Consider the following 15,924-nt stretch of genomic DNA (forward strand, 5'->3'; position numbering starts at 1 on the left):
TCTGAAAGGTATCAGCTGTGACGAACAAGATTCAGCCTAAGCTCCTCTCTCCCCCATTTGTTTGTTGTGTTTAGCCCTGGCGCTTAAGCATTCACATATTCACCTCTGCTGGAGCCTACTGCCACCTCGCCCTGAATGCTCCCGATCTTGTCTGGTCTCAGAAGCTAAGCAGGGTCAGGCCTGGTTAGTACCTGGATGGGAGACCGCCTGGGAATACCAGGTGCTGTAGTTGCGTGTCACGTGTTTATGGCGTCCGCTCGTTCGCGCGCGGGAAACTCCACATTTAAATATAGGCGTTTGCAGCGTGGTGGGCATGTTCTAACGTGGTTTGGCGTGTGCATGGACGCCACTCACCACGCTGCTCATGCATAAAAGGGCACATTCTGCAAGGAACTGTTTCCAACACACTAGCCTCTGCCAGGCTGAAAGGGGACACAGAGCATCATCAGCTGGGTTGCGTGAGTCACTGTGGGTGTATGTTAGTGGCACTTATAGGTCCTGTATCTTTGGTAATCAGTGTTGTTTGCATTAGGCTGTATAAGCTTAGTACAGACCTTGAGTACACTTTAAAGGTAGTACCTCAAGTTTGTCTTGCTATAAAGCAATGTCTGCCCGAAAAAGGGCTGGAGGGAGCACAGTTGGAAAAGGCACTGTGATGCCATTGTCAGGCCCTTAAAGGCTCTAATCGTGCTTCCACTGTGACTACTCCTCCTGATAAGCCAGAGGCAAATAGCCAATCTGAGCCATTACGGTTGTCAGGCATAGTAGCTACTCTGTGTACTTCTGCCACAGCCTATGTTACCAAGGACAATTTGGCATTGGCATTAGCCAGCTTAGAGGGTAGGGTTGCTGACATGATTGCAGCACCACGTGGAGGAAGGAAGCGGGTTAATCCCCCTCTCCTGAGCTGCCCCCTGAATCCGTTCAGGATTAGGCAGAGGATGTGGAAGATGTAGCTGAGGGTGACCCTATGGAAGGTCAAGCTGAGAGTTCCACTTTCGGGGAGTCAGAGTCAGAGGAATCTCTATCAGCCTCCCAAGGATTATTTATCCAGGCTCTTGCTGAGATGGTCCGGGCTGAGTTTAAACTCTCACCTTTTGAGTCAACTGAAAACTTTTTCCTCCCTTGGCTCACTGCGCCCTCCTCAGAGTCCTCGGTCATTTCCCATGCATCCACTCTTGGAACAAGAAGGGTATAATGACTGGGATCATTCAGATAGGATGTTTGTTCCTCCTAAAAGGTTTTCATTGTTATATCCTATGGAGGATACGTTTTCTAAGAGATGGAAAATTCCCACTGTGGATGCAGCCATTTCTTCGGTTAACAAGAATTTAACCTGTCCTGTGGATAATGCCCGGGTTTTTAAAGATCCAGCGGATAAAAAGTGGGAATCTTTATTGAATGCCTCCTTTTGCGGCTGCAGGTTCTGCAGTAAAACCAGCAGTAGCAGCCATTGGAGTGTGTCCGTCTTTGAAAGACCGTACAAAGCGAGGGTCCAAGACAGTTCCTTCTCAAGGAGAGTCTGTGGAAGATCTGTCCGTACCATGACATTTGCCATAAGGAAAATGTCATGGTTTGCTCTGTTGACAGGGCATATGTGCAGAATCCTTTGGTTAAAGAGCTGGTCTGCAGAATTACCATGTAAAAAAAAAAAAAACATTTCTCTGGCTAGCTTCCTCTTTCAGGGAGAACGCCTTTTTGGTGATGATCTGGATAAGTATATCCAAGAGATCTCGGGGGGGGGGGGGGGGGGGGTAAGAGTACATTGCTACCCGTAAAGAGGAAGAGCAGGGCTTTCTTTAAGATCCCCAGCACACATAATACCAGTGCTTCCCAAATAGTTAATATTACCAGCTCTGTGTCCCGTGATGTACTCCAAGAAAAGGATTTTACAGGTAAGCTGTAGGAAGAATCCTATTTTTGCTGCTTTTCCCCTTCACCCTTTGTGTGCTCAAGAGTGCCTTCAGATCCTCAAAAAAGAGCGGTTTATTTGTGGCCCTAGAGAGACTACTGCCCCTAGGGGTCATTGCACCTGTGCCAGTAGCGGAGGAATCTCAAGGCTTTTACTCCAACCTGTTTCTTTTTTCCAAGTAAAATGGAGACATGGTCTATCCTAGACATCTAATAGTTTCAACAAGTTCCTGAAAATTCATAAATTTAGGATTGCTTTGCTTCATCACAGGGACTTTCTGGCATCAGTTATCAAGAATGCCTACCTACACTTCCCAATTTTCCAGCCTCACCAACAATTTCTTAATTTTGCAGTGAAGGATTGCCACTATCAGTTTGTGGCACTTTGGCCTATCCACAGCTCCCAGGGTGTTCGTTCTGGTTTTGGTTGTTGAGAACCAGAGGGATTCCCATTCTGGGATATCGGGATAACTTGCTCCTATGAGATCCCTCACATCGAAGACTGACAAACAAAGTCCAGATGATGTTACAGGTCCTGGAGAGGTTTAGCTATGTGCTAAACTTTCAGTAGTTGATCTTGGTTTCAACCCAACGTCTGGAATACTTTTGGGTTTAATCCTGAGTAGGTCTCAATCCAGGATACTCAGGGACGGTGCTAGACTATTCTGCGCCCTAGGCAAGACCAGCTACTTATGCCCCCCCAATAAATAAAAAAAAAAAAAAATTCAAAATTTCCATATACTCGCAGCACAATCCATGCATTCCCCATACTCCCCCCTATACTTGTATCTCTTTCAAATTGCAATGGAGATGGATGAAGACCGAAAAAGTAAAAGTGTGGTCTGGGACTATTTCTCGTCTCAAACATCTCCAGGAAAAGCAGCAGTGTGCAACACATGCACAACCAATATAAGCATGGGATCAGTAACTGCAAAAAACAAACATACATCAGCCACCCACAACAGGTTGACGCCAAGCCAGCCACCCACCACAGTGTTCCAGCAAGCCAGCCACCCACAACATGGTGACACCAAGCCAGCTACCCACAACAGGGTGCCAGCAAGCCACCCACACTGCCAGGCATCAGCCACCGACCCACAACAGGGTGCCAGCAAGCCACCCACACTGCCAGGCGTCAGCCACCGACCCACAACAGGGTGACAGCAGCCAGCCACCCCACATCAGGGTGCCAGCCAGCCACCCACACTGACAGTCATCAGGCACCGACCCACAACAGGGTGACAGCAGCCAGCCACCCCACAACAGGGTGCCAGCCAGCCACCCACACTGCCAGGCATCATGCACCCACCCACAACGGGGTGACAGCAGCCAGCCACCCCACTACAGGGTGTCACCAAGCCACCCACACTGCCAGGCGTCAGCCACCGACCCACAACAGGGTGCCAGCAAGCCACCCACACTGCCAGGCGTCAGCCACCGACCCACAACAGGGTGACAGCAGCCAGCCACCCCACATCAGGGTGCCAGCCAGCCACCCACCCACACTGCTAGTCATCAGGCACCGACCCACAACAGGGTGACAGCAGCCAGCCACCCCACAACAGGGTGCCAGCCAGCCACCCACACTGCCAGGCATCATGCACCCACCCACAATGGGGTGATAGCAGCCAGCCACCCCACTACAGGGTGTCAGCAAGCCACCCACACTGCCAGGCGTCAGCCACCGACCCACAGCAGGGTGCCAGCAAGCCACCCACACTGCCAGGCGTCAGCCACCCACCCACAACAGGGTGACAGCAGCCAGCCACCCCACAACAGGGTGACAGCCAGCCACCCACACTGCCAGTCATCAGGCACCGACCCACAACAGGGTGACAGCAGCCAGCCACCCACACTGCCAGGCATCATGCACCCACCCACAATGGGGTGACAGCAGCCAGCCACCCCACTACAGGGTGTCAGCAAGCCACCCATACTGCCGGGCGTCAGCCACCGACCCACAACAGGGTGCCAGCAAGCCACCCACACTGCCAGGCGTCAGCCACCGACCCACAACAGGGTGCCAGCCAGCCACCTACACTGCCAGGCGTCAGCCACTGACCCACAACATGGTGCCAGCAAGCCACCCACACTGCCAGGCGTCAGCCACCAACCCACAACAGGATGCCAGCCAGCCACCCACACTGCTAGGCGTCAGCCACTGACCCACTACAGGGTGCCAGCAAGCCACCCACACTGCCAGGCGTCAGCCACCAACCCACAACAGGATGCCAGCAAGCCACCCACAGCAGGGCAGGATGCCAGCAGCCAGCCAGCTATTTTTTTAACCTTATTGTCTCTTTCAAATTGCAATGGAGATGGATGAAGACCAAAAAAGTAAAAGTGTGGTCTGGGACTATTTCTCGTCTCAACCATCTCCAGGAAAAGCAGCAGTGTGCAATACATGCACAAACAATATAAGCATGGGATCAGTAACTGCGAAAAACAAAAATACATAAAATATTTGGGCCCATCTAAGAGTTCATCATATTGAATTATATCATGCAGGACAGAAAAAACAAAATGAATATCAATGTGATTTTGAAATACCTCCTCCACTATCCCAGGCAACAATAACTGATATGTTTCAGAAAAAAAACATGTGTCACAGTCTAGATTTAGATGGAAGATCCCAACTGCTGGAGGGAGTAATAACAAAGATGATGGTCACTGATAACCAGCCATTTACAATGGTGTCTGACTCAGGATTTAAAAGGTTGATATCCATACTTGAGCCAAGGTACACACTGAAGAGTGAGAAATATTATCGAACCGAAATGCTGAGAAAGATTCACCAAAAGGTTGTTGAGAAAGTAAAGACTATGCTGCAACCAGAGAATGCTCGCAACTCACTCTCATTCACGACTGACTGCTGGTCAGGAGGAGGACAAACAGAGTCACTAATGAATCTTACATGCCACTTCTTTGACAGGGGATGGACAAAAAGGCAATTGGTCTTGAATACAAAAGTGATGCAAGGATCCCACACTAGGGAGTACAGTAGAGAAATGTTTCTAGGCATACTTGAAGAATGGGAAATCACCAAAGACCGAGTGGTGCTTGTGCTCCTTCGAGACAGCAGGGCAAACATGCGGAAAGGAATGAGGCTTGCTGATATGTCAGACCTCAGTGTCATGGCACACAACACCCTCCATCTTTCAAATGATGGTCTGTCAAGCCAAAGAGCTTTGATTGATCTATGTTTTGAGAAGCATGGAGAGATTAAAAATGTTGTGCTGGCAAGTCTTTTGAATCCTCGATACAAGAACCATGCTTTCTCTTCTGATGATGTATTGGCCAAGGCTAAACAATGCTGACAGGAGATATTCAACAGGAGGGGCAGGGGGTTCCTGCCAAAAAGACAAGTCCAGAACAGCATTTTTATAATCTTAAAGAGCATCATGCTGCAAAAACAGAAAAATGTCCAAAAAGACGACAAGGAACAGAAGAGAATCTTCTTCATCTTGGTCGAATTGATCATGACATTTTTAGTGTTTTATTGGGGCCTCATGCAGAGGATTCTTCTGAATCTGCAATAATAAGCCTGGATGATGAACTTCATTTCTATTTGAAGGAACCAGTAATTGACAGAAGAAGTGGTGATCCTCTTCAGTGGTGGAAAGAAAATGATGCACGCTACAAAAGACTTGCTTCCCATGCTAGAAGATACCTGGAACGTCATTTAACTTCAAGTAAATGTTGTATGTTGTTCAACTTAAATGTTATTACCAGCAGCGGGAGGGGATGTAATCCCACCCCCCCCCCCCCGTCCCCCCGTCGCCTTACGCAGGAGACCCGAGCTACTAGCCGGAAAATCCGCTGGCTAGTAAAGACCCAAAGAAAGCCAGGATCAACCGCTATGGTAACCAGGATATGAGGACATGACATCACTTCCGGTTTACCGACATCTTAACGCCACCATTTTTTGAAAATTGAAAGTAGTCGCTTTGAATGCTTTCAAGTGCAAAGGAGGGATTTGACCCCACATCCCTCTATAAAAAGTACCTGTGACATGCCTATTGTCACAAGGATGTTTACATTCCTTGTGACAGCAATGAAAGTGACCAAGAAGAAAAAAAAGTTAAAGCAAAAGTATAAAAATAAAAGAAATTGATAATCTAAAAAATAAGAACTTTAAAATGCCCCCACACCCTATGCTAGCGTGCAGAGGCGAACGCGTGAGTTGGTGCCACATGCAAACCCACGATTGTCCCACACGTGAGGAATCGTTGTGAGCGTTGGATCATGGGCAGTAATTCTAGCACTTGACCTCCTCTGTACATCTAAAGTGGTAACCTGTAAAGGCTTATAAAGCGTCATTTATGGATAGTACAATTCAGAAGCGTAACTAGAACCTTCAGGGCCCCGCTGCAAGAAACCATGAAAGGTCCCCTGGACCCCTGGCCGGGGCCCTTCCCTTCAAGTCTGGGGCTCTTCCCACTGATCCTGGGGCCCTTTACTCTCCCAAGTTCTGCAGTGGGCCCCCTTCCTGCCATCTTGGGGACTCCCCACGGTGGTGGAATGCCAGGGCCCAGTCGCAAGTGTGACCTTTGCGATCCAGGAAGTTCACCCACCGGGGTCAGTAGTTTTTTATTTTTTGGTATTTTAATTGTATTATTTTTTTATCATTTTATTTTATTTTTTTGCAATGTCACTGACTATTACAGTTGCCTATGACTAGGAGTGGCGGGGGCAGCATAAAGAGGAGGCAATCTCCTCCATTTTCCTCCTGCAGCTACAGGAGGAAAAAAAAAAAAAAAGAGGACAGTGATTTCTCTACATGCTGCCCCGCCACCCCTATTATCCAGGTGTACAGGGGAGCCGTCCAGGCCCCCCTGGAGCATGGGGCCCGGTTGCAATTGCAACCCCTGCAGTTACGCCCCTGGTACAATTTACATTGTTTGTCACCCTTGTGCAGGCATGCGCAATTTAAAAGCGTGACATGTTTGGTATTTATTTACTCAGCCTAATATCATCTTTTATATTTTACAAAAAAAATTGGGTATATATTGTTTTTTGCATTAGAATTTAAAAAAAAGTATTTTTTCCACAAAAATTGCGTTTGAAAAGCCACTGCGTGAAAAACGTGTTGTACTGATTTTTCCTTGTAAACAATAAATGTCAGAAAAAGGCTGAGTCCAGAAGATATCGTAACCATCTGTGCACTGCAATAAAATGTTTGCATTATTTTATCTCCACACAGTTCACACATGGCACTGCAGATTGGGCTTTACCACAGCACTTGTTAACCACTTGAAGACCAGGCCTGACATTTGTTGTTGACAAGTAAAAATCCAGTATTTTTTGCTAGAAAATTACTTAGAACCCCCAAACACATAGGCATGATGGGAATTGTAGTTCCTAAACAACCGGAGGGCCATAGTTTGAAGACCCCTGCCCTAGAAAATAAAATGGCGGTCTTTGCAATATTTTATGTTGCACTGTATTTGTGCAGTGGTCTTTCAAATGCAATTTGTTGGAAAAAATACTTTAATGAATGAAAAAAAAACGAAACTGTAAATATGGCCAATTTTTTGTATAATTTGAAAGATGTTATGCCGCGTAAATAGATACCTAACATGTCATGTTTAAAAATTGCGCACTATGGTGCTTTAAAATCTCCAACATTTTACAGGTTACCTGTTTAGAGTTACAGAGAAGGTCCTGCACTTGAATTATTGCTCTCGCTCTAACGATCAGGGTGACACCTCACGTGTATGGTTTGAACATTGTTTACATATGCGAGTGCGACTTGTGTATGTGTTCGCTTATGTGCGAGAGCTTAGAAGGATGGGGCGCTTTTTGATTTTATTTTTTTTTCTTATTTTACTTTTTATTTTTACGCTGTGCCTTTTTAATATATATATATATATATATATATATATATATATATATATATATATATATATATATATATATATATATATATATATATATATATACATATATATATACATATATAATGTGTGTGTAATAAATATATATATATATATATATATATATACACACACACTGCTCAAAAAAATTGATATGGACTGGATAATGTGTTCAGAAATAAAGGATGCCACATCGTTTGATGTAAATGAAAATGATCTACCTACAGAGGGCTGAATTCAAAAGTGAAAAAATTATGAAATTTCATTGTAGCAACTCAGAATGGTAGTAGTTTCTGGCCTCCATCTGCTTGTATGCACGCCTGACAACATTGGGGCATGCTTCTAATGAGTTGACGGATAGTGTCCTGGGGTATTTCCTCTCAGATCTGGACTAGGGCATCACTTAGCTCCTGAACAGACTGAGTTGCAACCTGACAGTGTTGGAAGGACCGAAACATAATGTCCCAGAGGTGTTCTATTGGATTTAGGTCAGGCGAGCTTGGGGGCCATTCAATGGTATCAATTCCTTCATCCTCCAGGAACTGGCTGCATACTATTACCACATGAGGCTGGGCATTGTCGTGCCCCAGGAGGTATCCAGGACCCACTTCAAAAGTGTAGGGCCTGACAATGGGTCCAAGGATTTCATCCTGATGCCTAATTGCAGTCAGGGTGCCATTGTCTAGCCTGTAGAGGTCTGTGCATCCCTCCATGGATATGCCTCCCTAGACCGTCACTGACCCACCACAAAACTGGCCATGCTGAACAATTTTACAGACAGCATAATGTTCTCCACGGCTTCTCTAGACCCTTTCACATCTGTCACACATGCACAGGGTGAACCTGCTCTCATCTGTGAAAAGCACAGGGTGCCAGTAGTGGACCTGCCAATTCTGGTGTTCAATGACAAATGCCAACTGAGCTCCACGTTGCCAGGCAATGAGCACAGGGCTCACTAGAGGATGTCCACACCTCAGGCTACCCTCATGAGGTCTGTTTCTGATTGTTTGGTCAGAGACAATCACACCAGTGGCCCGCTGGAGGTCATTTTGTAGGGCACTGGCAGTGCTCATCCTGTTCCTCTTTGCTCAAAGTTACAGATACCGGTGCTGATTGGTTAAGGACCTTCTACGGCCCTGTCCAGCTCTCCTAGAGTAACTGCCTGTCTCCTGGAATCTCCTTCATGCTCTTGAGACTGTTCTGGGAGACGCAGCAAACCTTCTAGCAATGGCACGTATTGATATGCCATCCTGGAGGAGTTGGACTGCCTGTGCAACCTCTATAGGGTCCAGGTATTGCCTAGTGCTACCAGTAGTGGCACTCTCCCTAGCCAAATGCAAAACTAGTTAACAACAGTCAGAAAAGATGATTAGGGAAAAAAAATGTCAGTGACCTCTACCTGTAAAATGATTCCTAAATTGGAGGTCGTCTTATTGTTGCCTATCTAGTGCACCTGTTTAATTTCATTAACACCAAAGCAGCTGAAACTGATTACAAACCCCCTCTGCTACTAAACTTTTGTTTTTGTTTTTTTTAATTTGCGGTGGGGTTCCTCTTTATATCCGTTCTAGACCCAAAGGGCCTGGTATGGATTTGAGGGAACTTCCATACCTTTTTTTTTTTTTTTTTTTTTTTAATACCAGCATTCTTTTGTTTACATTCAGCTGCCAGTGTGGAATCCCACTGACAGCTGATGAGTCATCAGCTGTCAAGGACGCAGCGAGTGCCCGCTTATTAACAACCTGCAAGACCCTGTTAAACGGCAGCACAAAACGTGCTAAATGTGCGCGTTTTTGTTCCGGCGTTTTTTACAGCTGCTAGTGTGCATGGAGCTCTGTGATTTAAATACATATATGGAGAAATATTTTATCTACCAAATAATTTGTTATTCTGTCTAGTCAAACCCTGATGTTTACATAATCCTGATAGATAGTGCCAGGTGGGCAAGCAGACTCTCTAGTAGCATATTTATCTGCTTATCTTTCAGATCATTCTGCTCTCTCCTCCTGTCAGAATGTTCTTTATCAGCTCATGTGTATGCAGCAGTGCCTGACTGGCCTCTGGTCCCTCTTACTCCCAATGCATTTTAATTGTACAGGGGTTTATAGGAAACAGATACCAAGTCAAATTTAGGTATATGTCTGGAGTTAATTTTTAGGTGTTCTCTCTTTTTCTGTATTAGAATATAAAGACCCAAAAAGTTTCTCCTGGGAGGCTTATTTGGAGAAGTCAGGTGCTCAAGCAGCCCCATCAAGAGCCTTTAAAGTGGTAAGTATGCACTCTCCATTCCTACGTTGCTTCACCAATGCATGTCCAAACTCCAAAACAAAAATTTCAAATATTGCAGCTAAGTGGTCCTTCAAATTAGGTGGCTATATTATTATTTTTCTTTTCCTTTATACTTACCTGGTAATCTTGCACCCACTGTATCCATGAAGGTAGCCATGATTGTAGCTGTACTTTAACACATGACTTCCTCTTTGTAATTGAAAACATTTTAAATAATGTACTTACCACATTTAAGGACTGATGAGCTGCAATATAGTACATTTTTGTTCTTCGTTTCAGATATCCTTTAACTGACAAGCATCTACATTCTGTAGAATAATGTCCCCTGGCATTGGTGCCCGTATTGAGAAAATGTTTATATTCAATCCCCACCTGACAACTGTTGGACTGCTCTCTCTCTGACAGCCCTAGTCTCAACTAATGAGTGGTTTCCAACCATTGTTCATATATAAACATATTTTACCTCCAGCTGTGACAGTATTTTATTATCTGCTTTTTTTAAAGGAAAACACTGCAGTATTTTAAAACAATTTAAAAAAAAACAGCTTTTTTTCACAGATTACTATTTTGGAGATACACAAGAGGTCTGGTGCTAGAATTATTGCTCTCACTCTGACATTCGCGACGATACCTCACATGTGTAGTTTGATCACCGTTTACATATGTGTGCTGGACTTACATGCGAATTTGCATGGGGGGATGGGGGCACCTCAAAATATATTTTCTTAATTATTTTTTTTAATTGTATTTTTTTTTTTTTTTATTAAATTTACCTTTCTCTTTCATACATTGATGGACACAGCTCCCTATTCTTCTTAACCATTGGTTATACTACCCCCTACAGGAATAGAAATACAGGAATAGGCAGGTAAAAGCTTGACTAAGCCTATGGGCAGTCCCAGGGGTATACACCAACTCTCAGGTATAGGCACTTTCTGCCTAGTCTGAAGTAAGGACCTAGTTCTATGCTGGGATTTCTGGTCCTGGCAATTTTTTACCTGGGCCACTCCCTGGGTCGGTGGGACCCCCGAGTCCCCCAGCTCTCTAAAAATTTGGTGGTCACTCTGGGTCTTCAGGGCCCCCCTCCCTGGGTGATGTTATGAGCTGGATTTTGTCACATGCTCTTAAGGGGGTCTTGTTGGAGTGGCTGCTGACTGGGTTTTTCCTGGTGCTCAATGGGGGGGGGGTTGGTGTCTAGGGCAGGGATGTCCTCTGGTCTCCCTGCTGCAGTTGTTGGGTTCGGGGAGCAGATGGTTTGGCATCCGCGGGTCCGCACCTCACGCAGCCGTACCGGCCCCAAATTTAGGACGCAGCTTTGCGGCCTACTGGTCGGGAGCTATGTGGGGCGGCCCCTTTGAGGGTGGCTGAAGCCACTACCCTCCGTTTGGGCCTCCCCTCCGTTGCCCCTGGGTGGTCAGCTCCGCTGAGGCTCGTGCCCAGGTGGCTGGACATCCACACAAATTGAGGCTGTGGCTTGCGGCCTACTAGGCCATGTGGCCAGCTTGGCACCTCCCTTGGAAGGGGTGGCGTTGTGGGGTCGGTTTAATTTTAGATTGCAACCATGCCGCCATTATCGTGGAGGGCACCTACCCCTTTTAGCACTGCGGGACCATTAGGATACCCTGCCTGCACGTCCCCATCACGGCGGGCAGCCCCCTTTTAAGGGGGCTATTTCTATTGTGTGGGCCTTTATGGAGTGGCTCGGAGGGCGACCCCCTCCCCCCCTTTTTTTGCGGTGTCCAGTAGGGTAGGCATCCCCCTTGCAAGATCGCAGCCGACGGCCCTCCCCTGATTACGTTTTTCCGGGTGACCTTAGTATTATGCGTCCACCGCCCTTCCCTGCCTCATCTGTCCATCAGATCCTTAATCTGTTTCGGCCGCTGCGGACGTGAGTCACACTACTGGGTCTGCGTCCACGCACCCTGAGTGCTCAGATAGTGATGATGTTACCTCTGCTCCTCTAGCTGTGCATGAAAAGGCACTGGTGGATGCACTGATTGTGTCAGAGCATGACATTTTAAACATGGCGGCGATGTTGCGTCGGAGGCGCCGGTCCCTTTTGGCACCACAAGTCCTCCACTGTGGCTGGGGTGTTCCTCTTTCCCGCTTACTTTGACAACATTGTCACATAATAGTGGGGTTGTCCAAAACGCACTCTTGTGGTCCCTAAGCGTTTTACTATACGGATATCCTTAAAAGGATTCCCTGCTTAAAAAGTGGACAGTCCCACCTATAGTGGATTCACCGGTTTCCAGGTTAAATAAAGCTACCTTAATTCCGTTTGAGGAGTCCATGGCCTTTAAAGATCCGGTTGATAGGAGAGCAGAGGCTCTAGCCCGCCATATGTTTCACTATGGCTGGTTCGGCTTAGGTTGGTATTTACTATTGCCCTGGTCTCAAACTCTGACGAGTGGGCTAAATTTTTATGCCGGGACCTGGAGGGGAAAGACGCATTAGTGGCTCCTTGGCGTCAATATTGTCTGAGTTATGCCTTTACCCCTCTCAATCTGCCAAGACTCCTGTGCAGGATCGAGGCAGCAAGGGATTCTGGTCTTTCTGGTGGCTCCAGACTGGCCTCGCCGCTCTTGGTACGCTGATCTGGTGCGGCTGGTCGCCGATGCTCCTTGAAGACTCCCTCTCAGGGAAGATCTGTCTCAATGACCAATTTTCCATCCTGCTTTTCAGTCGCTGGTTTTAATGGCTTGGCTGTCGAAAGCCAGGTGCTGAAGGATAGAGGTTTGTCTGAATCGGTGACTCCTTCTCTGTTAAAGGTTAGAAAATCTATCTCCTATGAAGATCTACCATCATATGTGGAAGACGTACAGTACACGCTGTGGTGTGAGTCTTTTGGGGTTCTCCCTCGCTGCTTTTCATGGCTCGAATCTTGGCTTTCCCCCAAAGGGGAGTTGAGCAGCGCCTGGTCTAAAGTACCATCAAGGGCCAGGTTTTGGCCTTGGCAGTTTTGTTTCAACGTCCTTTGGCCACACTTTCCTTGGTGCGTACCTTTTTATCCAGGGAGCTTGACACTTGGTTCCTCCAGTGTGGTCTCCATTACTGCCGTGGGTCCTCAAATTGGTGTTGTCAGTTATCCAGGAATCTCCCTTTGAAAATATCGGGTGGTTACCCTGCTTACGTTGTCCCAGAAGGTGGCCTTTTTGGTGGCTATTACTTCTGCGTGCAGGGTGTCAGAGCTGGCAGCATTGTCTTGTCGTTCACCTTACCTGTTGGCTTACAGAACTAAGGTGGTTTTTCATCCCTGTCCGTTGTTCCTTCCAAAGGTCATCTCTGATTTCCATTTGAATGAAGACATTGTGTTGCTTTCCCAATGTCCCAGGCCTAAACATCCTAAGAAAATTGTTCTGCATTCCCTGGATGTGGTTCGGGCAATCAGGGTGTACCTGGCAGCTACGGAGTCTTCTAGGAAGTCCGACTCACTATTTGTACTCACGGTTGGACCTCGAAAAGGGTTGACAGTTTCTGCTGCGACCATTTCCGGATGGATCAGACTGACAATGATTCAGGCCTATTCAATTAGGGTCAGGTTCCTCCTTTCCCTGGTAAGGCACACTCTACTCGGGCGCTTAGTGCCTCCTGGGCCTTCCATTATCAGGCATCATCTGTACATACTTTTACAAAGTTTAGTGAAGTGGATGTGTTGGCATCTGCGGATGCTTCTTTTTGCCACAAGTTTTTGCAGGCTGCTGTTTAGAGGACCTGGTCCTCTTTGAGGGTGTATTGTTTTTTTTCAGGTGAGCTCCAGTTGTTTTGGTTGAGCTCCATGTTACCTGGTTGGCTATGGTTAGCCTTGGGAATTTTTTTCTGCCGTTTTCCCACCCCTATGTTTAACACTGCTTTGGGACGTCCCAATGGTTAAGAAGAATCAGGTGTCCGTCAATGAACGAAAGAGAAAATGGGATTTTTGACTTGCAGTAAAATCCATCTAGAAGACCCCACATCTCTCCTCTAGGTTGGAAAGCCTGAAATTAAAAAAAAAAAAAAAAAGGATCTCAGGCTTTCTACCAAAAAAAAAAGCGTGAGTGTACATCTGCTAGGGCTCTCGCTTCCGACCTCCGAGAGTCATAGAGATGACCGGGGACCATCTGGTCCTCGGTCAGCTCTATAGTAAAATTCCTGCGCTGGCAGGTTCATTCTCTGGCTCGCCGATCACAAGCATGAGACCAGAGAAGCACAGAAGGGCAAAGGGAGGGGGAGGATGTCCCCTCCTGTCGCCTTTAAAAACAATCAAGCAGCGAAACAGCCATTGATTGTTTTTACTGTGCAGGAAATCGCTAAAAATAATGCTATCTGAATGATGCCTGTAGCTGCAGGCATCATTCAGATATCACCATTTCAAGTCACCGACGTCATGTCACGTGAACCCGGGTGAAGTGGTTAAGTACCAGGGCTATTTCTGACATTTGTTGTTTACAAGTTACAATCCATATTTTTTGATAGAAAATTTACTTCGAACCCCCAAACATATATTTCTCTTTAGTTCATTGATGGACTCAGCTCTTCATCTTCTTGACCGTAGGGTAATACATACAGGAGTAGGACATTAGGCAGAGAAAAAGCTTGAACACACCTATAGGGCAGTCCCTGAGGGTATACTCTCACTTCCTGCTATAGGTATTCAGTTATTTTCTGCCAGTCAGGAGTAAGGACCTAGTTCCTTGCTGGGATCTCTGGTCCTGGCAATTTTTTCTTTTTACATGGAATTTTTCCTCTCTTTATTATTTTGTTCCTGTGAGAGCTACAATCAAGTGCTGGACTGGGTGGCGAACTGGATAATATAGATCGTTAGGATCCCCCCCAGGCCAGCCAGTGAGCACGTGCAGACCGCAGCTCCGTGCTAGGTCGGCCGCGACATAGCCCCACTGGACAGGGGCTTGCCTGCGAGTTAAACGTCTTGCAAGGGCGCATGCGAACTGGCTTCGGCCTGAGTCGCAGCATTTCCTCCTGGCTGACCGCACCCACATTACGATGGAGCAGTGTCCTGTCCAGAGCGGTGTCCACCCTGTTCCTGGTGTGGTAAGTAGCTATCCCCCCACTACCCCTGGAGGATTTTGGTGTGGGCGTGGTCCCCTGCTTGGGATGGTCAGACACCCGGGTTCCCATCCTTCCTCTCCCCCCCCCCCCAGCACCCCTAAAATTTTGGTCACTTTGGGCCCCCCTCCTCTTCCCCCTCCCTGGGTGAGTTCATGAGCTGGCTGTTGCCACATGCTCTTAAGGGGGCACAATGGGGGGTTGAGCAGGGTTCCATCAAGTGCCAGGTCTTGGCCTTAGTGGTTTTCTTTCAATGTTCGTTGGCCACACACTCCTTGGTGCGTACTTTTCTCCAGGGAATGGGACGCTTGGTTGCTCCAGTGCGGTCTCCATTGCCGCCCTGGGACCTTAATTTGGTGTTGTCCGTTCTCCAGAAGCCTCCCTTTGAAAATATTTGGGAGATCCCCTGCTTATGTTGTCTCAGAAGGTGACTGTCTTGGTGGCTATTACTTCGGTGCGAAGGCCGTTGGCCACCTGTGCCCTGGTGCGTGACTTCTTCCAGGGGGTGCGACACTTGGTGCTTCCGGTGTGACCTCCGTCGCCCACTGGGAACCTTGATTTGGTGCAATCGGCTCTTTTAGACCCTCTGTTTGCGAGTATTCGAGGGTATCCCCTGCCTACCTTATTACAGAAGGTGGCCTTCTTGGTTGCTGTCACCCTGCATGCAGGTGTCTTCACCGGGTCCTGAGCCCTCACATCCTAAGGAATGTGCATTGCTTACTCTGTTTAGAGTGCGGGCACTCAAGGTGTACTTGGCGACTACTGAGTCTTTTCGTGAGTCAGGCTCGCTCTCTGTACTTAC

The 15,924-nt window shown here is 47.1% G+C and overlaps 1 protein-coding gene across 3 annotated transcripts in view; it reads left to right on the top strand.

Moving 5' to 3' along the window:
* The window catches only part of LOC309547783 (lethal(3)malignant brain tumor-like protein 3), a 109,472-nt gene that overhangs the window by 51,125 nt on the left and 42,423 nt on the right, over nt 1–15,924 (top strand). For all 3 annotated transcript variants that reach the window (XM_082247771.1, XM_082247772.1, XM_082247773.1), the window contains one exon: nt 9,970–10,055. In XM_082247771.1, the coding sequence (XP_082103897.1) occupies nt 9,970–10,055 (86 nt within the window). The remainder of the gene's footprint in view (nt 1–9,969; nt 10,056–15,924) is intronic.

The sequence above is a fragment of the Pelophylax lessonae genome, assembly GCF_965119305.1.
Source record: "Pelophylax lessonae genome assembly, chromosome: 2".
In the NCBI taxonomy this organism is placed as follows: domain Eukaryota; kingdom Metazoa; phylum Chordata; class Amphibia; order Anura; family Ranidae; genus Pelophylax; species Pelophylax lessonae.